At 41.5% G+C, this 26,113-nt stretch overlaps 1 protein-coding gene across 1 annotated transcript; it reads left to right on the top strand.

Annotated features, from left to right (window-relative positions):
* The first annotated feature begins 71 nt into the window (after positions 1 to 71).
* On the top strand, positions 72 to 21,773 carry LOC132404299 (protein phosphatase 1 regulatory subunit 7-like). Its single transcript, XM_059988473.1, has 7 exons — positions 72 to 114; positions 3,367 to 3,571; positions 5,392 to 5,502; positions 13,143 to 13,332; positions 16,221 to 16,421; positions 18,892 to 19,139; positions 21,689 to 21,773. Exons 2-7 carry the CDS (start codon positions 3,399 to 3,401, stop codon positions 21,771 to 21,773), a joined length of 1,008 nt encoding a protein of 335 aa, XP_059844456.1. The 5' UTR covers positions 72 to 114; positions 3,367 to 3,398.
* Positions 21,774 to 26,113: the final 4,340 nt, after the last annotated feature.

The following is a 26,113-nucleotide window of genomic DNA, read 5'->3' as shown; positions in this document are numbered from 1 at the left end:
CGAATGCCCGGTTTATTTTTTAACAGAAAACTGCAATTCCCAGAATGCTATACGAGCTCCTTGGGAACAGTTGTGACAACATTAAGAAAATCAACTGAGGAAGCAAACCCAAAGGTAAAAGTACTTTACAAATATAGCAATTGTTTTGCATTTTTTTTGGCAAGGGATGTCTTTAATCGTAAAATATATTTCCCCTGAACTGTAAAGCTCCATGTTGCTTTTAAGTTTCTTCTCAAGGAGGGAGAGGGGAGTGGGAGAGGGAAGAGGGAGAGGGAGAGGGAGTATTAAGTCAGAGTTTTTATCCTTTGGAGAAACATTAAGTCGAACCTGTTTGCTATATAAAGAAGACGTTATATATATATATATATATAGTGTTCTGGAATATATTTCATTATTTATTTACTAGTTTATTTGTGGTAATATTTATGTGTTATGTATGAATTATATTGTACTGTGTTATGCACCTTGGTCCCCCGAGGAACGTTGTTTAGTTTTGGCGGTATAAGGTTGAATGACAATAAATTTTAACTTGAAAAGATTCAATGTCACTCAGAGTTACACACTTATTTCTTGCAGATGACAATATTTGCTTCTCCGGAGGGTGGTGGGTGCTTGGAATGTGCTACCAGGGGTAGTGATAGAGGTAAATATATTAGGGACATTAGACAGATGGAGGAAAGAAAGATGAAGGGCTTTGTGGGGGGGAAGTTAGGTCTTTATTCTTTGAAGGTTGAGGGGGGATGAGAGAGGCATTTAAAATTATGAGGGGGATAGATGGAGTTAGGGGAGATAGATGGAATTAACGTGAATAGGCTTTTTCCATTGAGAGTAGGGGAGATTCAAACAAGAGGACATAAGTTGAGAGTTAAGGGGCAAAAGTTTAGGGGTAACACAAGGGGAAACTTCTTTACTCAGAGAGTGGTAGCTGTGAGGAACGAGCTTCCAGTAGAAGTGGTAGAGGCAGGTTCGATTTTGTTCATCTTAAAAAAATTCGGTAGGTATATGGACAGGAAAGGAATGGAGGGTTATGGGCTGAGTGCGGGTCAGTGGGACTAGGTGAGAGTAAGCTTTTGGCACGGACTAGAAGGACCAAGATGGCCTGTTTCCGTGCTGTGATTGTTAAATGGTTATATGGAAGGGTTAGATTGATCGTGTGCCGAGGCGCCTGTACTATGCTGTATTGTTCCATGTTCTATTAACACCTCTCAAAATTTCATGCAAGTATCTACAATCACAAAGCTTATTTCAATACAATTTGGAGTTGCCCAGAGGCATCATGAAAAGTCAAAGCAGTGACTTGCATCTTTCAAATATCAATCAGGACATACACTCACTGGTCACTTTATTAGGTACGCAATGAACTGGCCACTGAGTGTATATTCATGGTTTTATGCGGCTGTCGCCCATCCACTTCAAAGTTCAATGAGTCGTGCCCTTCTGCACACCACGGTTGTAACCTGTGGTTATTTGTGTTACTGTCGCCTTCCTGTCACTTTGAACCAGTCTGGCCATTCTCTGCCGACCTCGCCCATTAACAAGGCTTTTCACCTACAGAACTTGTGGATAGTCTGGAAAGTTGTTGAGGATTACAAAAGGACATCGTTAGGATGCAGATCTGGGCTAAGAAGTGGCAGATGGAGTTCAACCCCCAAAAAAAGTGTGAAGTGATTTGCTTTGCAGAGCTGAATTTGAAGGCAGAATACATGGTTAGTGGCAGGATTCTTAGTGGTGTGGAAGAAAGAGGGATCTTGGGCGTCTACGTACATAGATCCCTCATAGGCTGTTAGGTATGTTGGCCTTCATTATTCAGGGGATCAAATTCAAGAGTCATGTGGTTGTGTTGCAGCTCTATAAAACCTTGAATTAGACCCACTTGGAATATTGTGTTTAGATCTGGTTGTCTCATTATAGGAAGGATGTAGAAGTTTTAGAGAGGATGCAGAGGAAATATACCAGATGCTGCCTGCATTAGAGAGCAAGTCTTAGAAGTATAGGTAGATGAGCTAGAAGTTTTCTCTTTGGAGCAAAGGAAGATGAAAAGTGACTCGATAAATGTGTATAAGATGATAAGAGGCATAAATCAAGTGGACAGCTAGAAGTATGGGCGGGTCTCATTTTCAGATGATTGGAGGAAAGTATAGGGGGTTATGTCAGGTGTAAGTTCTTTACACAGAGAGTCGTAGATGCATAGAACATGCTGCTAGGAGTGGTGGTAGATGCAGATACATTAGGGACATTTAAGAAATGTAGCTGGGCACCTGGATGATAGAAAAATGGAGGACTTTGTGAGAGGGAAAGACTTGATTGATCTCAGAGTAGATTAAAAGGTTGTCACTACATCGTGGTCCAAATGGCCTGTACTGTTATGTTCTGTGTATTACTCCGTTGGATGTCAATAAGCTGAAATATTTTATTGCTGGCCTGTCAATTATGTTTATATCATGGACATTTAAATCCAATAAATTATGGAAAATTAGAATACTTAACACACAATTTGAATATGATACTGTAGTCTCAGGAAGCAAACCAGGGGACACGTGACAGTCCAAAGACATACCAGTTAGTAGGTTAATTGGTTATTGTAAATTGTCCTGTGAATAGGCTGGGGTTAAATCAGTGAGTTGCTGGGTGGCACGGGTCGAAGGACCAGAAGGGTCTATTCTGTCCCGATTCTCTAAATCAATTAATTCAATGTCCTTTCCACAAATAAGAAGTGATGCATACTGCTACTCCTGATGCAGTCGCCTGGGACAGCAATCTAAATGTAAAATTATAATTACTTACTTACTGACATTATGCTGTGGGTGCTTAAGACAGAAATGAAGGTCCTCCATCTCTGTCGGTTTCATTCATCACACCAGTACCTTCCTCTCGGTTGTTTACCACTGTCAGCCATGCAAGTCCCGGGTGGAGACTCAGGATGTAGAAGGATTCTTCATTGCTGTTTAGGTAACAATTGTGTTTGACCAGTCAGGATTGTTAGCCCTGAACTGAACCCCCCAAACCTGGAGGACTGGTAGACCACTCTTACTCTGGCCCCTGCCCTTTGACCTGTCTGGCCTGGGTGACAGCCAAAGCATAAGGCCCTAATTCCAGCCAACGTAGCTCTCCGGATCATTGAGCCTGCAAACCTCCAAACCCTACAACAGGGTTGTGATCCTCTCGGAGGAAAATTACAATTACTGTTCTGTATTTGTATCAGTGATAAGAAAGAAGATTTAAGTCGTCAGATTCTCTGGAGTTTACTACATTGCTGTTTATAGAAATGGTTTTATATATAAACTACTTCCCTGTCTATGAAGTGCTTTGGCTCATGCTTAAAAGCAGATAAAATGTGGTGTGAAATCTATATCATTTTGTATTCAGTTACAGGGCAGTAATTTGAGGATTTGTTGAGGATGACTGGAAGTTTGATTGAGAATCAGTTTTTTGAAGACCATTGCACTGAATTGACAGTACTTCCTTTCATCTGGAGTGTCCAGACAGAAGGACCACATTTCTGTCTTGACATGAAAATGTCTCATCTGAAAGAGCTAAAATTTAATTTTGAGTTTGAAAATAAAGCCAAAAGGTACAGTATGAATAATTAGAATTCTATATAAAAAGATAGATTTGGGTAAGAATAATCTCAAATAATTGGTTAAGTATCATGCTGGATTTATCTAATAGCCAACATCACAGATAATGTTGCCAATTCCAGTTCCAAAATTTATTATATTCCTGGTTTATTCATCAAATTATCAAGCAACGGTTTCCAAATTGTAAATATTTAATTCACTTTAACCTCATGCCTTCTCAAAGTTTCAAAGTAAGTTTATTTTCAAAGTCCTATATGTCACCATATACAATCCTGAGATTTATCTTCTTGTGGGCTTTCACACTAACTTCAAAGAAAAACAACAGAATCAATGAAATCAGACACAACAAATATGGGCAGACGTCCAACGTGCAAAAGACATCAAACTGTGCAAATATAAATTAAGAAGGAAAACAGTAATAGTAAAAATACATAAGCAATAAATATCGAGAACATGGGTTGTAGAGTCTTTAAAAGTGTGTACATAGGTTGTGGAATTAGTTTAGTGTTGGCATGAGTGAAGTTATCCACTCTGGTTTAGTAACCATATAACCATATCACAATTACAGCATGAAAACAGGCCATCTTGGCCCTTCTAGTCCGTGCTAAGCGCTTACTCTCACCTAGTCCCACCGACCTGCACTCAGCCCATAACCCTCCATTCCTTTCCTGTCCATATACCTATCCAATTTTTTTTTAAATGACAAAATCGAACCTGCCTCTACCACTTCTACTGGAAGCTTGTTCCACACAGCTACCACTCTCTGAGTAAAGAAGTTCCCCCTTGTGTTACCCCTAAACTTTTGCCCCTTAACTCTCAACTCATGTCCTCTTGTTTGAATCTCCCCTACTCTCAACGGAAAAAGCCTATCCACGTCAACTCTATCTATCCCCCTCATAATTTTAAATACCTCTATCAAGTCCCCCCTCAACCTTCTACACTCCAAAGAATAAAGACCTAATAAAGAATAGTAGCCTGATGGTTGAGGAGTAATAACTGTTTATGAACCTGGTGAGACTTGAGGCTGCTATACCACCTCCCTGATGGCAGCGGTGAAAGAAGCTCCAAATCTGTAGTATTCTTTGCAAGTCTGCTGGGGAAGTCAAAGGTCCAACATGAATGAGTCCGAGTCCACTGGAGGCCGAAGAAGGCTTGTCCTGGATTTGGAGGACTGCGTATTTATGTGGGTGGGTAGCTGGGAGGGAGAAATTATTTTGTCATTTGTTGGGTTCTGTTTTTTGTTGAGTTCTGGGTTGTGGGCATGGTATGTTGGCGCTGGACTGTGTGGCAACACTCCAGCTCATCTTTGTTAACGCAAGTGACACATTTCACTCTGCTTTGATGTACATGTGATAAATAAGTCTAGGAATGCAGACACTGGATATAAATACGATGAATTTGAGCTTTCCCCAACAGCAACTTAGTATATTACAAACTTAACACAAACTGACATTAGCATAAATTATACATAACGATGTACTGTATAGTGACACAATAAACAGAATAAGCATTCATTGTAAAATTAATCCATGCCATTTTCATGTTTATGTGGTGATGATGACTTGGTGATTGAGTACTGGTTTTAACTACCTCTGGTTGCATGATGATGATTTAATTGCCCCAGGCAAGGGCTGGGAAGGTTTGGGGGATTCAGTCTCACTGCATGTAAGTTGTCAATTGGCCTGTTTTATCAGCTGGCCTTTTCTTTGCAAAGTCCTTAAATTGAGAATTCAGAGCGACCAGATTTAAAATGTGTAACACCAATTACTTGTATGAAAATGAATCTCAAGGCTTGTCCTCTTCCACAATGCAGAATACTTAAATTCGACATCTCATTAAATGAGTTAGAAGAGCTGCAATGTGACAGCCTGTCTCCTTTTATGAATCTGCTTGAGTTGAATATGTCACTCAATTCCTTGTACAGGTAAGTGCTGGTTTAATCAGCGTTCTTCAATAAATTACCAGAATAACTCATGCATCCTCCTCTCTTCCCTTTCCATTGAGTTGCCCTCATTATTCCTATCTTGGCTATTCCTGTACTGTACTGAGGAAGTGGCAGAATAACAACTTGTATTTATGTTAGCGTGCATTTGCTTCAATTCGTCGACTTTGCTCTGACTTAGTTACATACTCATTATCGTTATTTCCATACACCTTATCATCATCAACAGCAAAATCAACAAAGCTCCTGTCACAGCTGACAAAATCCCTTCAGGGAAGGAGCTTGAATTTAAGGTAATGTGCCTGGAAGTGTCTACAATTGCACTTTAAGTGACATGTTCTGTTCTGCATTTGTGCTGTGACCTACAAGTTGTGGATGCCATTGGTTACTTCAGTCATTAAATTTCTCTATCCAAGGTCCAGCTGCTTTTCTTTCTGTCCCTCATTTACCTGAAAGCTCGGCCACTTTCTGGAGAAAAATGAATCACTTTATCACTTGCCTAGCTGATCAGCTGAGGTTTACTAATTCTGGTTGAATATATTCCTGGACATGTTCGTTCACAATTCCTTGAGATATAGAAGCAGAATCAAGCCATTTGGCCCATCAAGTCTGCTCCACCATTTCATCATGTCTGATCTAATTTTCCTCTTAGCCCCAATCTCCTGCTTTCTCCCTGTATCCATACATGCCAATCAAAAATCTATGAACCTCTACCTTAAATATACATAAAGTCTTGGTCTCCACAGCTGCATGTGGCAACAAATTCCACAGATTTACCACTTTCTGGATAAAGAAATTCCTCCTTGTCGCCATTCTAAAAGGATGCCCCTCTATTCTGAGACTGTCCTTTGGTCTTAGAACCATCCTTTCCACATCCACTCTATCGAGGCCTTTCACTGTTCAATAGGTTTCAATGAGGTCACCCCTCATTCTTCTGAATTCTGGTGAATACAAGCCCAGAGCCCACAAATAGAACCATAGAACACTACAGCACAGTACAGGCCCTTCAGCCCTCCATGTTGTGCTGACCCATATAATCCTTAAAAAAAGTACTAAACCCACACTACCCCATGACCTTCCATTTTTCTTTCATCCATGTGCCTGTCCAAGAGGCTCTTAAATACCCCTAATGTTTTAGCTTCCACCACCATCCCTGGCAAGTCATTCCAGGCACTCACAACCCTCTGTGCCCCGGATGTCTCCCCTAAACTTCTCTCCCTTAATTTTGTACATACAAAAGTTTGTGTTTGCTAATGGTGCCCTGGGAAACAGGTACTGACTATCCACCCTATCTGTGCCTCTCATAATCTCGTAGACCTCTATCAAGTCCCCTCTCATTCTTCTACGCTCAATCAATGCTTGTCATACGACAAGCCATTCATTCCTGGAATCATTTTCATGAACCTCCTTTGAACCCTCTTATTTTCAGTTCAGTTTCAGTTTATTGTCATTTAAAAACCACAAATGCAATGCAGTTAAAAAATGAGACCACGTTCTCCAGAATGATATCACAAAAGCACACAACAAACCAGACTACACCAGAAAATCCACATAACGTTTGGTAATCCCCAAATCCAGAGTCCAGAGAGGCTGCTGCATATTAATATCGTGCTACCATCTTAGCACGTTCCCCAGAAAGGAACTCTAAATCCACCAGACAAAACAAGACGATCCAGACACACCAAGTCAAGAGTCCAACTCTACCACCCAACAAACCAAAAACTAAAGCTACAAGACCTACACAAAACCACATAGTTACATATAGTTATAGTTAACATATAGTTACAACAGTGCAGACAATACCATAATTGATAAAAAAAAAACAGACCTGGGGCACAGTAAAAATAGTCCAAAGATGTTAAAAGACTATAAGTTCGGCACATAAGGGGCCCAGAACTGCTCACAATACTCCAGGTGAGGCTTCACCAGTCCTTTATAAAGTCTCAACATTATATCCTTGCTTTTATATTCTAGTCCTCTTGAAATGAATGCTAATATTATACTTGCCTTCCTCAACACAGACTCAACTTGCAAATTAATCTTTAGAGAATCCTGCAGAAGGACTCCCAAGTCCCATTGCACCTCAGGTTTTTTTTGTATTTTCTCTCCATTTGGAAAATGGACAACCTTTTCATTTCTTCTACCAAAGTGCATGACCATACACTTCCCAACACTACAATCTATCTGTTGCTTCTTTGCCTATTCTCCTAATCTAAGTCCTTCTGCAACCTCTCTATTAAATGGAGGGTTACTAAAAATGGAGGCTCTACTAAAAATGGAAGGTCATGGGGTAGTGTGGGGTTTAGTACTTTTTTTAAAGGATTATATGGGTCGGCACAACATGGAGGGCTGAAGGGCCTGTACTGCGCTGTAGTGTTCTATGGTTCTATGGTACTTGTTATTTTGGCTTTCTGCCATAAATTGGTCCATTCTCTCAACCCAACTCATCCATCCTTTTTCCATCCACTTCCCCATGTCCATTCACAAACAAATAGAGTCAGAATCAAGTTTGTCATCACTGACATATCGCAACAAATTTGTTGTTTTGCAGCTGTTCAATACCTAAAAGTTACTATAAATTATAATACAAATATATAAAAAATAAATAAATCCTGCAAGAGACCAAGCGAAGCAGTGTTTGTGGGTTCATGGGCCGTTCAGAAGTCTGATGGTAGAGGAGAAATCAAAAAGTATCCCCAATTTTTTTCTCTTTGGTTGCTCACAGCAATGTACAAGAGATTAGTCTGTGTGGAAGCTCTGGATATTAGTAACTGTCATTAGATTAGTTTTATTCAACTACCTGTCCTTCCAGCAATTTCAAACCTGCAATTTACCCAGGTTCTCACATTGGGATAGTGGAATCTTCCAATTTGTCCTCAAATAATAAACACTCTGTAGCAACTTTATTATACCTGCTTGTTAATACTAGTATCTAGTCAGCCAATCGTGGCAGTAACTCATTGCATAAAAGCATGCGGACATGATCAAGAGGTTTGGTTATTGTTCAGGCTAAACATCACATTGGGAAAGAAATAAGTTTAAGTGACTTTGACCGGTGCCAGACCGGGTGGTTTGAGTATCTCTGAAACTGCTGATCTCCTGGGATTTACACACACACAACGTTCTGTAAAGTTAATAGAGAATGGTGTCAAAAACAAAAACAAAAAAATCCAGTGATTGGCAATTCTGTGGACAAAAATGCCTTCTGAATAAGAGAGGTCGGAGGAGAATGACCATACTGCTTCATGCTGACAGGAAGGTGACAGTAACTTGAATAACCATGCATTACAACAGAGGTGTGCTGAAGAGCATCCCTGAGCACATTACACATTGAACCTTGAAGTGGATGGGCAACAGAGGCCCAAGACCACCCACGCCAGGTTTCATTGCTGTACCAAATAGTGTGGCCTTTGAGTGTATGCTCATATAACGCCTTGTAATCCTGTGGGTAGGGGAGCATTTATAGAACATTGTTGTAGTGTTAAGTAATTGGGGAGAGTGCAGAGAAACTCAGTAAACATAATTATATTGCAAATCTGGAAGAGTTTTTTTTAGTCCCTAAATGGTTGGAATACAAGATTTAAATGATGACAAGAATGGAAAATATAAATGAGGTCAAGTTATTTTGCTTAGATTCTGAGCAGAGAAACTGTGCAAGCTTCAGTCAAAATAAAGAATCACTCTGTCCTCTCAATTGGTCCCATCGGAAGTCAGTATTTAAAATGGTTCAGATGCTCTCCCTTTTAAGCTCTTATGCTTAAAAGATCCAGCTCTTTTAAATTCCATCAGTTCCCCCTGGCCAGAAGAATAAATCTTTGGCAGAGACTCCAAATAAAAGTAGCTGATTTGATGACATTTATCACTTCCCAGAGAAAAGAAAAAATGTAGACGCATCTTGGATAATGGAATTAAGTTGAAAATTCACTGGATTATGCAAAAATAGTTTTTTTTTAATCTGTGATGCTGGGGCACACCTTGGCGAATGGAATTAAATTGAAAATTCACTGGATTATAACAAAAATAGACTTTTTTAAGTCTGTGATGATGGGGCCTAGGCAAAGTCACCTATGGAAAAAAGACAAGGCTGTATTATGTTTACACAATATTAATCTCACAGTCGGTTTCACCTTCTTGCTTAAGGAAGAATTTCATGGTGATTAACTTTCAGTTTAGCAAAGATATCAGATAAATTTGCCATGGCTCACAGGAAGAATGAGACTGCTGGGCTGAGTAAAATTTCCCCATAATAATCCCTTTTCTCAGATAACTGTCCTTGGGGACTTTAATTATGAAGTAAGAAATGTATCATAAATGTTAGGGAAATTTTATTATCAAATTATTCACAAAGAAATGTGAATGAAGGAATTTGACAAAGTAAGACAAACTGTTTGCATTGTCAGTAGGATCAGAAGGTAAAGATTTTAGGAGAACTGAAAATGATCCAGAGTGGTAATGAGAATTATTTTTATGCGGCAGTTCTTATGATCTGGAATCCGCTGACTGAAAGGGTAGTGGCAGCAGACTTACTAATTATTTACAGGAGAGAGTTGGATAAACATATTTAAAAAGAAGTGTATAGTGCTGTAGGCAAGGATAAAGGCTGTGAAATAATTGGATAACCCTTTGCAAAGTATCAGCACTGGCATGATGGGCCAAATAATTCACTTTCGGTATAATTCCATTCATTAGTATAAGAAGGAATGAACATGAGGGAATATATTAACAGATTTGCTAATTCCTTCAAACCAAAGATATACCTGCTTTCACTTAAATTATTATTAAACATACTTTTACTGTTTCTAAATCTATTCTGCTCAGCTAGCTTAGGGGGACAATACACGTGCCCTCTTAATCCTTCTTTCCCTTCACTGTATTTTTAACATTGTGAAGCCCTGTCTATTTTATATTTTCTTATGTCATTGAAGGGACCCTTTGGTTTACCACATCTCTGATATTTATAGAACTTCAAACTGTTGTGGTAGTTAATGGGTTAATCCTCCGTCATTCAGTTAGCAATCCATGTTAGCAATTCTTTTTTTACACAAAGAGAGTGAGAGACTATTAAAAACAAAGAGGAGAACAATTATAATTTTGGCAATTCTTTTATATGTTTATGTATGATGCAGAAGTTACATGCTATGGGTAAAGTGAACTGAATTGTGCAATTCCAGAGACTATGATTTCAATGCATTTCTATAGACCTTGTTTTCTTTTTTTCAAGAAGGGGCGATGTTGTGGTAGTTAATGAGACAAGTCAAGTCACTTTTATTGTCCCTTCGACCATAACTGCTGTGTACAGTACCTAGTAAAAATGAGACAACGTTTATCAGGACCCTGGTGTTACATGACACAGTACAAAAATTAGACTGAACAATGTAAAAAACAACACAGAGAAGCAAAAAAAAACAACTACACTAGACTCCAGACCTACACAGGACTGTGTAAAGTGCACAAAAACAGTGCAGCCATTACGATAAATAATAAACAGGACAATAGGGCAGTAAGGTTTCAGTCCAGGCTCTGGGTATTGAGGAGTCTGATAGCTTGGGGGAAGAAACTGTTACATAGTCTGGTCGTGACGGACTGAATGCTTTGGAGCCTTTTCCCAGATGGCAGGAGGGAGAAGAGTTTGTATGAGGGGTGCGTTGGGTCCTTCATAATGCTGTTTCCTTTGCGGATGCAGCATGTAGTGTAAAGGTCCATGATGGCGGGAAGAGAGACCCCGCTGATCTTCTCAGCTGACCTCACTATCTGCTGCAGGGTCTTGTAATCTGAGATGGTGCAATTTCCGAACCAGGCAGTGGTGCAGCTGCTCAGGATGCTCTCAATACAACCCCTGTAGAATGTGATGAGGATGGGGGGGGTGGGAGATGGACTTTCCTCAGCTTCGCAGAAAGTAGAGACGCTGCTGGGCTTTCTTTGCTATGGAGCTGGTGTTGAGGAACCAGGTGAGATTCTCCACCAGGTGAACACCAAGAAATTTGGTGTTCTTAACTGAGGAGCCGTCAATGTTCAGCGGGGAGTGGTCACTCCGTGCCCTCCTGAAGTCAACAACCATCTCTTTTGTTTTGTTCACATTCAGAGACAGTTTGTTGGCTCTGCACCAGTCCGTTAGCCGCTGCACCTCCTCTCTGTAAGCTGACTCGTTGTTCTTGCTGATGAGACCCACCACGGTCGTGTCATCGGCAAACTTGATGATGTGGTTTGAGCTGTGTGTTGCAGCACAGTCATGGGTCAGCAGAGTGAACAGCAGTGGACTGAGCACGCAACCCTGGGGAGCCCCCGTTCTCAGAGTGATGGTGTTGGAGATGCTGCTCCCGATCCGGACTGACTGCGGTCTCCCAGTCAGGAAGTTTAGGATCCAGTTGTGGAGGAAGGTGTTCAGGCCTAGTAGGCTCAGCTTCCGATCAGTTTCTGAGGGATGATTGTGTTGAATGCTGAACTGAAGTCTATGAACAGCATCTGAACGTACGTGTCTTTTTTGTCCAGGTGGGTGAGGGCCAGGTGGAGAGTGATGACAATGGCGTCGTCTGTTGAGTGGTTGGGATGGTACGCAAACTGCAGGGGGTCCAGTGAGGGGGGCAGCAGGGTCTTCATATGCCTCATGACGAGCCTCTCGAAACACTTCATGATGATGGATGTGAGTGCAATGGGACGGTAGTCATTGAGGCATGAGTTAATCCTGTGTCACTCAGTTAGCCACTCCCAGATAGGAGAGCTCGCTAACCGTACAAGCAGTAATATCTGTAAAGTTCAGATGAATAGACTGCATCCTGCTGGCACCCTCATTTGCTCTGCACTCTCTCTCAAGATCGCACAGAACATTACAGCACAATACAGACCCTTCAGCCCACAATGTTGTGCCGACCTTTTAACTAAGATCAATCTAACTTTCCCTCCCATATAGCCCTTCTTCCTTCTATCATCATGTGCCTATCTAAAAGTTTTTTAAAAGTCCCTACTGTATCTGTCTCTACCACCACCCATGACAGGGTGTGATCCATGCATCCACCACTCTCTGTTAAACACATACCTCTGAAATCCCTCCTCCCCAACATAGTTCCCTCCAATAACTTTAGAGTTATGGACCTTGTTTTATCTATTTGTGCCTTGAGTAAAAGTGTTTGGGTATCCGCTCGATCTATACTTCATATCATCTTGTACACCTCTATCAAGGCTGGAAAGAGAAAAGCCCCGGATTCCTATTGATTCCACTAATCCATCTTTTTTCCTATAATGTATTCACTTGCACATTGTCATCAACTCCCCTGTGTGGAGAATTTCCTGTTTCCAATCCACTAGCATGTCTTTGGAAGTGGGAAAGGACTGGAGCATCTGAGGAGAACACGTAACATCCACACAGAGAGCCCCTGAGGGCAGGATTGAACCTGCGTCAGTCGAGCTGTGCAGCAACAGCATGACCTGCTCCATTTCACCACCAAAGTGAAGTTTCACCTTTGCAGACCACAGAGGGGATGTACTGAATCCTTACAGAGGATGCTAGGGATGAACTCTGAACTTTGGTGCCCCAAACTGTACTAGTGCTGTGCTAATTGCTACACTACCATGGCACCTAATTTTCACTCTCTTTATGTGTGTTTCTGTTCTTGTTATTGCTGCAGCATCTCATGGCTCAGTGCCTTGCCTTTGCTGAAGGTTCTGAACCTGTCACACAACGTTATTGAAACTCTCCAAGGGTTAGAATGCTGCACGATGTTGACAGATCTGGACCTTTCGCACAATCGGATCAGGAGTATCGTAAATCTACCTATTCTCAACAATTTGACTAAGTTGCACCTCAATGGCAACAAGGTACCACTCGCCCACAAATCTGGTTTTGCGATGTATATGTAAACCTGGGACAATTACTGCTTATTCATGTGTTCAGGGGATGTCTCGATTGACCAAACCGGGGTTGAATTGTTTTCACAGGAACTTCAGAGTTTGAGGGGGTGACCTGATACAAGTATATAAAGTTATAGAGGTGTAGATACATGAGATGGTCATGGTCTTTTTCCCAGGGTGGAAATTTCAAATACTAGAGAGCATAGCTTTAAGGTGGGGGGGGGGGGGAATTTAAAGGATATTAACTAAGAAATTTTAGAAACATAGAAAACCTACAGCACAATACAGGTCCTTTGGCCCACAATGCTGGGCTGAACCTGTAGATACTACCTAGGATTGCCCATAGCCCACTATTTTTCTAAGCTCCATGTACCTATCCAGGACTTTCTTAAAAGACCCTGTCATATCTTCCTCCACCACTGTTGTTGGCAGCCCATTCCATGCACTCACTACTCTCTGTGTAAAAAAACTTACCCCTGACTTCTCCTCTGTACTTACTTTCAAGCACCTTAAAACTGTGCCCTCTCGTGTTAGCCAATTTTGTTGAACTTCTTTCTGTTATCTGCTGGGTTCTGATGTATACTGAGTAGAAACTGTTGTGTATTTAATATTTCTCTAATATTTGAATAATACTGTATGTTGTTAAGCACTCTTTGCTTACACAATTCATTATGGTTATATGTACGAAGTATGTGAATGGCATTTGTCATCACACCACTGCGTCATATGTGTGTACTTCGCTTAAAGCAAAAATGAATCTTGATGCATTATCTCTTGGCTCCCTTGTTTTCCTTTCTATTAGTTTTATGTTTTGGAGTTCCAAAACATAAGAGAAACTACGGAAAAGGATTGGGCTTGGTTGTGAGACCCTCTAAGGTAGCACTAACTATTGGGCTTGCACTGTAGGTGCAGGCAGAAAGACCGGCTAATTACAGGAAGTTGCATGAGATCATTGATCTCTGTCCCACCATGGATCTATATTACATCCCATAAACATTTCTTCCCTGGTGCCAGTTTCCTGATGTACCATCAACACCACGTGAAAATGAAACTGTTTATGTCTTGCTAGTTATATTTATCGGTTAGCATTGCAAGGAAGTATTGCTACTGATTTTCTGAGAGTACCAGAGATTATTCTTTCAGTGCAAATCACGTAACTGGAGAAATTTCATTCAATTTTAGCTCATGAATGTATGGAAATCTGTTATATCTTTACTACTATTATTGCAAGGTTTTTATTCACCCATCCTGTGTACAATTGTGCTTAAACTGCCTTTTTCTGGCTCGTACCCAAGGATGTCACTATCAGCTTTTATCTGGAAGACAATCACTAATAAATCCATGATGAATCCATCTGTTAGTAAAAAAACAAACACCAAATGCTGGCAGAACTCAGCAGGCCAGACAGCATCTATGGGAGGAGGTAATAACAACGTTTTGGGCTGAAACCCTTCATCAGGAGTGAAGTAACATGGGATGGTCGAAGGGGGATAAGAAGTGGGGGGAGGGATAAAGTAGAGAGCTGGGAAGTGATTGGCTGGAGGCAAATGGGCTAGGGGGAAGATGGAGAATTATGGGAAATAAAAGAGAAAGAAAGGTAGGGCTGGGGGGAGAGATTATAGTGAGGGGGGAAAAAGAGAGAGAAAGAGAACCAGACAAAAATAATAGATAGGGATGGGGGTAAGGGTGGGGGGCAGGAGTATCAACGGAGGTCAGTGAGTTGGATGTTCATGCCGGCAGGAAGGAGGCTACCTAGGCAGCAGATAAGGTATTGCTCCATCGACCTGCATGTGGCCTCATCTTGACGGTAGAGGAGGCCATGGACAGACATATCAGAGTGGGAGTGGTCTGTGGAATTGAAGTGTGTGGCCACAGGGAGATCCCATCACTGCTGGAGGACTGAGCACCAGTGTTCAGCGAAACAGTCTCCCAGTCTGCGGTGGGTCTCCCCAATGTATAAATGGCCACATCGGGAGCACCGGACACAGTATATCACCCCAGATGACTCGCAGGTGAAGTGGTGCCTCACCTGAAAGGACTGTCCGGGGCCTGGGATGGTGGTAAGGGAAGAGGTTAATAAGTCTACTGATGAATCACTACTAAAGGAATTTATTACCACACAGGCTTGGAGTAGGCTGCAGAGAGTTGTAAAATTAGTCAGCTCCACCATGGGCACTAGTCTCCTTAGTGTCCAAGCCATCTTCAAGGAGCATTGCCTCAAAAAGCCAGCATCCATCATTAAGAACCCCCATCACTCAGGATGTGCCCTCTTCTCACTGCTACCATCAGGAAGGAGGTACAGGAGCCTGAAGGCACACACCCAGTGATTCAGGAACAGCTTCTTCCCCTCTGCCGTCCGATTTCTGAATGGGCATTGAACCCATGAACATTACCTCACTGCCTCTTTATTTCTGATTTTGCACTACTTATTTAACAATTTTATATATATATATATACTCACTGCAATTCAGAGTTTTTTCCTATATTATCATGTATTGCATTGTATTGCTGCCTCAAAATTAACAAATTTCAGGGCATATGCTGGTGATATTAAACCTGGTTCTGATGAAAGGAATTCAAAAGAAGCCTTACACGGGGTTCAAATGCTGAGGCTGCTTCAAGAAGAGGTGGGTGAAGTAAATGGCATTGATGCATTCAAGAAAATGTTAGATAACTACAACGATGAATGATATACTAAATAAAGATGCAGGAACACCATTGTGGAACTTTCAACCATTTTGTCCAGTGGCTTGATTTTGTGTTGGCGATTTATTCCAGTGTAATTGTATGCAATCCTATAGCATTGTACTGGTCCTGAAACCAGCCCCTGTTAATCTTGTGGATTCTTTTTCCAGTTGGAGTCTCTGGAAGGTGTTCAGCATGTCCCCCACCTCTGTGAGCTGTATGTTCAGGGCAATGGTATTTGCAGCCTCCTGCCTCTCTCCAGCTCACTGAACCTCTGTGTTCTCGACGCATCAGACAACATGATTCTCTTCCTCTCTGAAATGCTGCATGTTCTTGAAAACCTGAGGAGACTAAAGCAGCTGAAACTCAAAGTGAGTATTTTTTTAGAGAATTTCATTTCATTACCTTCTTTCATTAGGTTCAAATGTTGGGAATTTGTAAAAATAGTTGAAAATGAAGGACAAAGAAAGATGTAAATTAACTAAAGTGAAAACAGGCTACAGTGGTTGAAAAGTCTACTTATAAGCACAATATTTAGTTTATACTATCATAAATCAAATTATTTCAAATGAGAATTAGCTATCCTCTTACAAATGAACATATTATGGTTGGGCATCTTTCCATAACAGCTGTTGCTTGTATAAATAGCTAATAAAAGAAATGGGAGAGTATGTTGAGCTTCTTCACATTCTTTATTTAAAGGTTCAGCGTGGAACAGACTATTACAGACCTTTGGGCCACGCCACCCAGCAACCCCTGATTTATGCCTAGCTCGATTATGAGACAATTTACAATGACCAGTTAACCTGCTAACCAGCATGTCTTTGGACTGTGGAAAGAAACTGGAACACCCAGAGGAGACCTGCATGTTCCACAGGGAGGCCATACAAACTCCCTACAGCTGACATTGGAATTGAACTCTGAACTCCAGCGCCCTGAGCTGTAATAGCGTCATGCTAACCACTTCGCTACCTTGGTGCCTATTGTGCTGTGGAAGTAGCAAGCAGGGTGAAACTTTTGTGACAATCCCTAATCTCAACAATATTAGGTAGATCCTGTCTTTTGATGGTAAAGGTTATCATTTCTCCCTCTTCATCCCCATTCATTGCTCTCAACAGTATGACAGGCAGAGGAAAAGATTTATTGTACCAAGTAGGAAATTTGGGATGGATAGAAGTCACCTAGAAAAGAGTAAGGAAAGAAATATAAACTTGTTTAAGGAGAGAAAAAAGGCTTTGAAAGTGTTAATTGCATTGTACAATCTTAAATTCATTAAGATTTGTCGACTGCTTGTACAATCTTAAATTCATTAAGTTTGCTGACTGTGAATGGACCTTTAGGGAAACTATCTCCATTTTAATTAGCAAAAATAAATTGAATAAATGCATGTGATTTTGCATAATTAATAACTCAGCCATGAAACAAAGGTAACAAAAATAATAGTCATAAGCAAAATATTTATATGTATGAAAATTTGAAATCAGATCATAGAAGTACTGAAAATATTCTGCAGATCAGGCAGCGTCTGTGGGGCAAATAAAAACAGTTAATATTTCAGGCTATTGACCTTGTCTCCAGTCAGCACTCATCCTACTGATAGGTGACACCAACTCCAGAAGATCTGGTGTTCCTACTTCAGGGTCATCCATGCCCAGACAAGACTGTGAAAGATAGACAGACAGCTAGAATGACCACCTCTAATGGTCACAATCCAAGTTACTTGTAATTGTCTTGGAAATTCCTCTGTCTAGACTGTATACAGTGATTTGTTTGGAAACAATTATCCGTGTACTATGTTACGTGCTGACACAGAAGTTGTATTACATTGAGGCTGTTCATCACTATTGATGTCAACAAATCATGCAACAGATGTCAGACCAAGTGTGTTATTTATGCTTTGCAAATCTACAAAGGTACTGATAAATATGAATTCAATATAGTTAAGCAAGAACATACTTGCAATAACTCAATGTGTCCCAGAGCAAGAAGCTAGCTGGAATGAAAATTGTTGAACAGTGATGAGCAGAGATCTGAAGAACAATCGAAGAGTTTGAAAAACGGAGATAATCTTGTACTAGGTGGAAATCCCAAAAACTAGAGGTCATGTTTAGGATTGTTACTAGTAAGTTCAATAAGGAATTTCAGAAGATTCCTTTTATTCAGTGAGAGCTTAGATAATGTAACATTTGAGGTGAAGTTAAGAAAAAAGTGTTGGCGCGTGGCCAAGTGGTTAAGGCGTTGGTCTAGTGATCTGAAGGTCGCTAGTTCGAGCCTCAGGTGTGGCAGCATGTTGTGTCCTTGAGCAAGGCACTTAACCACACATTGATCTGCGACGACACCGGTGCCAAGCTGTATCGGCCCTCATGCCCTTCCCTTGGACAACATCAGTCTTGCAGCATGTGCAACTGCCGGTCTTCCATACAGCCCTGCCCAGGCCTGTGCTCTGGAAACCTTCCAGGCGCAAATGCATGGTCTCTTGAGACTAACGGAAGCCTTTCAAAACTATAATAAGAAAAAAGTAGTTAAGTAAGAAAGAAACCAAAAGAAAGCTGTCTGACTGAGGGTTTGAAAGAAAGTCATCTGGAACCTAAAAATGGACTCAGATGAGAAGTGTTGAAATGTGCTGCTTCAAACTGGTAAAATCAATGAACGTGGGGGAGGTGGTTTGATAGCTCCTACCTCAGGAGTGAGTTATTTAACAAAAGCAAATAAATAATACCCATGCAACATTACCTAACTGGCTTGGCCCCTTTTCTGTGACCTTTACTGTGTAAGTCATATTTTCCTCTGAAATCATGTTTCAGAAATAGCAAATGTTAATGTTTTTAAATTCTTTCTCAGGGCAATCCCTTAACCCAGGATAGTCGATACAACAGTGCAATTAGGCAATCCACGACTGTTGAAATCCTGGACAATGTGCTTCTAAGGGATGGGCTCACATATGGGTTGACATTCGAATCACCTCCAGACTTGCAAGGGCAGACAAAAGAAGGGTTGAAAGAGAGTGCTCGGATGGCATTCCAGAGCAGAGTCCAGGAGAAACGGATTGAAACTGAGATGGCTGTCCATTATCTTCACAGCAGGATATTGTAAGTAATCGCTTTTGTTGTTGCTTGCTTCTATTGTTTGCATGATTTGTTTTTTTCTCTCTTTCTCTGTACGTATTGGGGTTTGGTCAGGTTCCTTTCTTCATGACTGCCAGTAAACAAACAAATCTCAAGGTTGTATAATTTATACATTCTTTGATAATAAATGTATATTGAATACTTTGAATACACTATTCCTAGACCTTGCTGATATTTTTGTTCTACTTCTCTGATAAAAAATCAAACAACCACTACCGTCACAATCCTGAATCTGTACTTTCTGATACGTTACCCTTAATCTCATATAAAATCATCAATATTTTGAATATGAATGTGGACCCTGAAGGTCTTCAGGTACTTCTCTTCCACTCAAAGCAGGCATATCTCCTCTCTCCAATCTCATAATCCTAATTCCTAAACTTAATACCTTGACCGATGGAAGTCAGTGTGCTAAACGCCTTTTTAACTGTCTCCACATTGTCTACCAGTAATGTCACTTCTAACAAATGATGCACTTGTACTCCTAAATCCTACTGTTCCTTTATACTCTCTAGTGCACTACCATTCATAGTGAACTCTTGCTTTGTTTGACTTTACAAAATGCAATACCTCACACTTACCATATTCAAAGCTCGAAGTAATTTTATTATCAAAGTACTTATACAGTATTTTACTATATACTACCTTCAGATTCATTTTCTTACAGGCATTTACAGGAAAAGGAAATACAATAGAATTTTATGGAAAACAATGCATACACAAAGACTGACACAGAACTGAAGTTCAAAGTTAAAAATAGATTTTATTAACAAAGCACATATATGTCACCACATACAACCCTGAGATTTGTTTTCTTCTGGGCACACTCGGCAAATCTATAGAATAAAAACTGTAACAGGATCAATGAAAGATCAACCAGAGTGCAGAAGACAAAAAACTGTGCAAATGCAAATATAAATAAATAGCAATAAATAATGAGAACACGAAATAAATGTGCAAAAGAACACGAACAAATAACAACAATAATGAGAACATGAGTTGTAAAGAGCTCTTGAAAGTGAGTCTGCAGGTCACAGACTCAGTTTAGAATAGTGCTGAATCAAGTTATCCATGCTGGTTCAGGAGCCCGATGGCTGTCTCATTTACCAACGCTACCTAATTTTATGTCATCGGCAAATTTACTGATCAAGCCTTGGTCATTTGCATCCAAGTAATTTATATAAATAATAAATAAACAGAATTCTGTTTATCTCATTGACCCCCAGTGATTTCCGTTTCCCTTCTAGTTTACTTAACTATTGGCTGCAAAGTACTTTGGGATGAGTTGGGACTGAGAAAGTTGCAATGGAGATGCAAGTTTTCATTTCATCTTTGTTTAAAACAATCAGATTGTTTTAAACCCAAGGTTCTGCAGATGCTGGAAATCCAGAGCAACGCACACAAAATGCTGAGGAAACTCAGCAGGTCAAACAGTATCTATGGAGGGAAATAAGCAGTCAACATTCCAGGCAAAGACCCTTCATCAGGACTGGAAAGGAATCAGGAAGAAGCCAGAATAAGAAGGTGTGGGGGGTGGGGGGCGCGGAGGAGAGGGGAAGGAGTTCAATCTGGAAGTTGACAAGTGAAGCCTGATAAGGGGGAAGATATGTGGGTGTGGGAGGGGAGGTGAGGTGAGAAGCTGAGGGGTGATAAATAGATGAAGAAGAAGGAATCTGATAGGTGAGTGAATCATGGGAGAAAGAGAAGGAGGAAGGACACCAGAGGGAGGTGATAGGCAGATGAGGAGAAAAGAAGGGGTAAGAGTAGAGCCAGAAAGGGAAATGAATAAAGAGAGAAGGGGAGGGAGGAGAAATTAGAGGCTGTCAGATTGAAGGCATCTTAAATGGAATATGAGGTGTTGCTCCTCCAACCCGAGGTTGACATTATCGTGATAGTAGATGAGGCCATGTTTTGGCATGTTGGAATGGGAATGGAGAGTGAAATTAAAATGGCTGACCACCAGGAAATCCAAACTTCCGGTAATTTTTCCCCCTCCCACTTCTTTCTTTTTCCTTTCCCCATTCTAACTCTCCTCTTACCCATTCTGTTCTCCTCACCTACCTATTACCCTGATTCTGGTGCCTCTCCTCCTCTACCTATCATCTCCTAGCTTCCGACCATCTCCCCTGTCCCCCCCATTTACCTTCCCCCCATCTGGCTTCATCTTTCACCTTCCAGCTTGTCCTCCTTCCCTTCCCGCCCACCCCACCTTCTTACCCTAGCTCCTTCCCCCTTCGTTCCAATCTTGCTGAAGAGTCACAGATCATTGTAATCCTTTTACCTTATCTCTGTTTTCCCTTAAACTTTTCACCTAAACTCCTTGTTGTAGCAAGTTCCATATCCTGTGCTTTTGGTACTAGGTCTCCAAAGCATTACCATGCCTGTTCCACCCTACCTGTCCAACGTAGTCACTCCTCTCTGTAGAAAAGAGCTTTAGTTTGATATTTTAGTTCTAAATCTGCGACATCATCTTATGCCCCATCTTTCCAAACTCATTATGTTGCATTCCGCAGGAGTCTTCAAAAAGATAGCCAGGAAATGGAAGACCATTTAACACTGGAGTTGGAGGCATACTACAGGTACCTGGAACTAATTTAATCTCAAGTACTTCTGTTATTGCTGAAATTAAGATTCCATTTATGAATCAAAATCATTGTGGCCTCTTTTAACCTACAGATAATTGATGTTGTTGTCAAAATCTAGTTTACTGTACATGGGAGAAAACTCAGAAATGGCAGTTTCTGTACCTCTAGGGTTCTCAATAGAAATATATTTACTTTTTAATCATATATTCTTCTGAAATATTCCCCAGCCAGTCACTCCCCCGACTGAAGAATCGAGCAATAATTTTAATCTAACCAACTGACTGGTAACTAGAGGACTTGAATCTCTTCTTGCTTCACCTAGCTTGTCAACTTTAGATTAAGATTGTAATTGCTTCAACTGAATGAAACGAGGGAATGGCTCCTGAATATAATAATGAATTTACTGGTTTTGATTGAACTGTGTCATAATCATTTCTTGGCTCATTTCATGCTTTCTTTCAAACTACTGAAGTCATATTCCACTCCAACCAGAGATCGACCATAAAAAGCTCTTGCCTCAGAATCAGCTATTTATGGATGCTGTGCTCTTTCTCTTAGGCTGATCTTAACGGGATAACATTTTTAGCAGCTCTGCAACTATCAGCCCATAAAGTACTTTCTGCCGTCATCCTGGGAGCGGTGTACATTCCACCTCAGGCCAACGTCAGGCAGCTACTGGAGCAAATGAGCAACGTATTCAGCAGACACGAAACTCTGCACCCTGATGCCTTTCCCATCATTGCAGGAGATCTCAACCAGGCCAGCTTGAAGAAGTCTCAACAAAAACTTCCAGCGTATCATCTGTGGAACCAAACAAGCCAAAACACTTGGCCACTGTTTTACCACCATCAAGATCACTTACCATGCCTTCCGACGGCCACACTTTGGAAAGTCCATCATCTGGCTGTACTTCTGCTCCCAGCATATAGGCACAGAGTCTAAAGACTGCCGCACCAGGGGTAAGGACCAAGAAGATATGGTCAAGGGAGGTAGAGGAGTGCTTACAGGACTGCCTTGAGTTGGTGAACAAGTCAATATTTAGGGATTTATCTTTGAGTCTGATTGAATATAGCAGTTATCTCCAAATTCATCAGGACTTGTGTGGATGAGTGTGTGCCTTCGAAAACACACTAAACGTACCCAAACAAAAGCCATGGATGAACCAGGATATTCTGCTGAGGGCTAGACCTGTGAGATCAAGATCGTTGATACAGAAATATACAAGAAGCTTAGGTATGATGTATGGAAAGACTATCTTAAGAGTGTAAAATCAATTCCAATTGAAGTTAGAGATGGAATTGAATGGCAGCGTTTGCATGCCATTACTTCCTACAAAGGAAAACCTAATGTCATGAATGGCTGTGATGCTTCACTCCCAGATGAGTTCAATGCCTTTTATGCACGGTCTGAAAGGGAGAATAAGACTACACCTGCGCACAGTCCTGCAGCATCTGGTGAGCCTGTGATCTTCGTCTTGGAGGCTGGTGTCGGAACATCTTTCAAAAGGGTGGGCCCTCACAAGGCATCAAGTGCTGTCAGTGCCCCTTGTGGGGCTCTGAAAACCTGTGGCAAGGAGTGATCAAGGACATCTCTAATGTCTCACTGCTGTAGTCGGAGATTTCTACCAGCTACAAGAAGGCAAAATTTTACCAGTGCCCAAGAAGAGAATGGTGAGCTGCCTCAATGACTATCACGCAGTGGCATTCACATCTACTGTGATGAAGTGCTTTGAGAGTCTGGTCATGGCCAGAATCGACTGCTGCCTAAGCAAGGAACTGGACCCACTGCAATTTGCCTATCGCCATAATAAGTCAACAGTGGATAACAGGTCCTCCTCGCTGACAATTAAGATTGCACTTCAAGATTGCCTGCTAAGCCCACTACTCTATTCCCTCCACACCCCCTGATTTTTGTGGCTGGGCACAGCTCAAACTCCATCTGTCAATTTGCTGACAGCACAACTATTGTTGGCAGAATTTTGGATGGTGACGAGGAGACCTGCAGGAGTGAGATAGATTCGATGGTAGAATTGTGTTGCAGCGACAACCTGGCATTCAATGTCAGTAAGACCAAGGAATTGATTGTGGACATCAGAAAGGGGAAATTCTGGGAACACACACCAGTACTTATTGAGGGAACAGAAGTGGAAAGGACGAGTGGTTTCAAGTTCCAAGGTGTCAACATCTCTAAGGATCTAACCTGAGCCCAACATGTTGATGCATTTACAAAGAAGGCATGGCAGCAGCTACAGAGTTTGAGGAGATTTGGGTAATTCACCAGAGGCACTCAAATTTCTGCAGGTGTACCCTGGAGAACATTCTGACTAGCTGCATCACCATCTGGTATGGAGGCTCCACTACACAGGGTTGGAAAAAGCTGCAGGAAGTTGTGTACTCTGCCAGCTCCATCGAGGGCACCAGCCTCCCCAGCATCCAGGACACCTTCAAAATGTGATGCCTCAAAAAGGCAGCATCCATCATTACGGATCCCCATCACCCAGGACATGCCCTGATCTCATTGCTAACATCAGAGAGGAGGCACAGGAGCCTGAAGACACGCACTCAATGTTTCAGGAACAGCTTCTTCCCCTCCACTATCAAATTTCCTGAATGGACAATGAACCCATAAGCACTACCTCTCTATTATTTCTTCTCTTTTTGCACTGCTTATTTAAGGTACTTTTCATTTCTATATATCCTTCCTACAGTAATTATAGTTTTTATTCTTGTGTATTGCAATGTACTGCTGCTGCAAAACAGTGGCGTGAAACCAGATTCCGCTTCTGAAGCACTTAATCATCGCCATCAGTATTTATTTGTAGATTGCCTTTCCTTTGTGAAAGGTGTTAATTGATATGCCATTAATTACATGTGTTGTAACCCTATTCTGCATGTTCATTACTCTGGGAAAACAAACGATTTTTGTTCAGAGTCTCCCCTTAGGTTAATGCTACACATGTCGATAAAAAGATTTTGTGTTCCAGCGTTTATCTGCTCAGAAACTTCTATTTATGAATGTTGATGGTGCTGATGATGTTGGATTTCCTGATGTTCTCAGAATGTAGTTTTCTCTGCTTCCGATTTCCATACCTTACCTCCGATAGGAGCCTGAACTGGAAAACCCTAGCACATGGCTTTTAGCTCCAGAACACAGGAAAAGTAGTTCTTGACAGTTACATGCTGAAGCCTGCACAGACCATGAATGGTGCATACCTTCAATGTATTTAATCCCTTCTGAAGAAGGAATTTAGATTTGAAACACTCACTCAATTTTTCTTTGCACAACCCTGTTTGACCTGCTTAGTGTTTAATGCATGTTTTGACCTTAGAGTCATGGAGCATAGAAATAGACCCTTTGGCCCATGTAGCCTGTGCCGAATTATTACTCTGCCGAGTGATCCCTGCACGACTCCCTTGTCCATTCGTCCCCCCCATCCCTTCCCACCGATCTCCCTCCTGGTACTTATCCTTGCAAGCAGGACAAGTGCTACACCTGCCCTTACACTTCCTCCCTCACCACCATTCAGGGCCCCAGACAGTCCTTCCAGGTGAGGCGACACTTCACCTGTGAGTCGGCTGGTGTGGTATACTGTGTTCAATGCTCCCGGTGTGGCCTTTTATATATTGGTGAAACCCAACGCAGACTGGGAGACCGTTTTGCTGAACACCTACGCTCTGTCCACCAGAGAAAGCAGGATCTCCCAGTGGCCACACATTTTAATTCCACGTCCCATTCCCATTCTGATATGCCTATCCATGGCCTCCTCTACTGTCAAGATGAAGCCACACTCAGGTTGGAGGAACAACACCTTATATACCAGCTGGGTAGCCTCCAACCTCATGGCATGAACATTGACTTCTTTAACTTCTGTTAATGCCCCTCCTCCCCTTCTTATCCCATCCCTGATATATTTAATTTTGTCCCCCCCCGTTATTTCTCTCTGTCTGCCCATCACTCTGCCTGTTCTCCATCTCCCTCTGGTGCTCCCCTCCCCCTTTTTTTCTCCCTAGGTTTTCCATCCCATGCTCCTTTCCCTTCTCCAGCTCTGTATCCCTTTTGCCAATCACCTTTCCGGCTCTCAACTTCGCCCCACCCCCTCCGGTCTTCTCCAATCATTTCGCAATTCCCCCTCCCCCTCCTACTTTCAAATCTCTTACTATCTTTCCTTTCAGTTAGTCCTGACGAAGGGTCTCGGCCCGAAACGTCGACAGCGCTTCTCCCTATAGCTGCTGCCTGGCCTGCTGCGTTCCACCAGCATTTTGTGTGTGTTGCTTGAATTTCCAGCTTCTGCAGATTTCCTCATGTTTGCTTTATCAATCACTCTGAATTTATTTGAATCCAAGTTACTTATCA

Source organism: Hypanus sabinus, chromosome 13 (genome assembly GCF_030144855.1).
Source record: "Hypanus sabinus isolate sHypSab1 chromosome 13, sHypSab1.hap1, whole genome shotgun sequence".
Lineage (NCBI taxonomy): Eukaryota > Metazoa > Chordata > Chondrichthyes > Myliobatiformes > Dasyatidae > Hypanus > Hypanus sabinus.
Note: the sequence above shows the minus strand (reverse complement) of the source record. Positions and strands in the feature narration are given on the sequence as shown.

Coding starts and splice junctions, on each gene's coding strand:
- LOC132404299 (XM_059988473.1), top strand. CDS start 3,399: ATGACTGGAAGTTTGATTGAGAATCAGTTTTTTGAAGACCATTGCACT. Junction 3,572..5,391: donor TTTGAAAATAAAGCCAAAAG/GTACAGTATGAA, acceptor TCCACAATGCAG/AATACTTAAATTCGACATCT. Junction 16,422..18,891: donor TAAAGCAGCTGAAACTCAAA/GTGAGTATTTTT, acceptor ATTCTTTCTCAG/GGCAATCCCTTAACCCAGGA.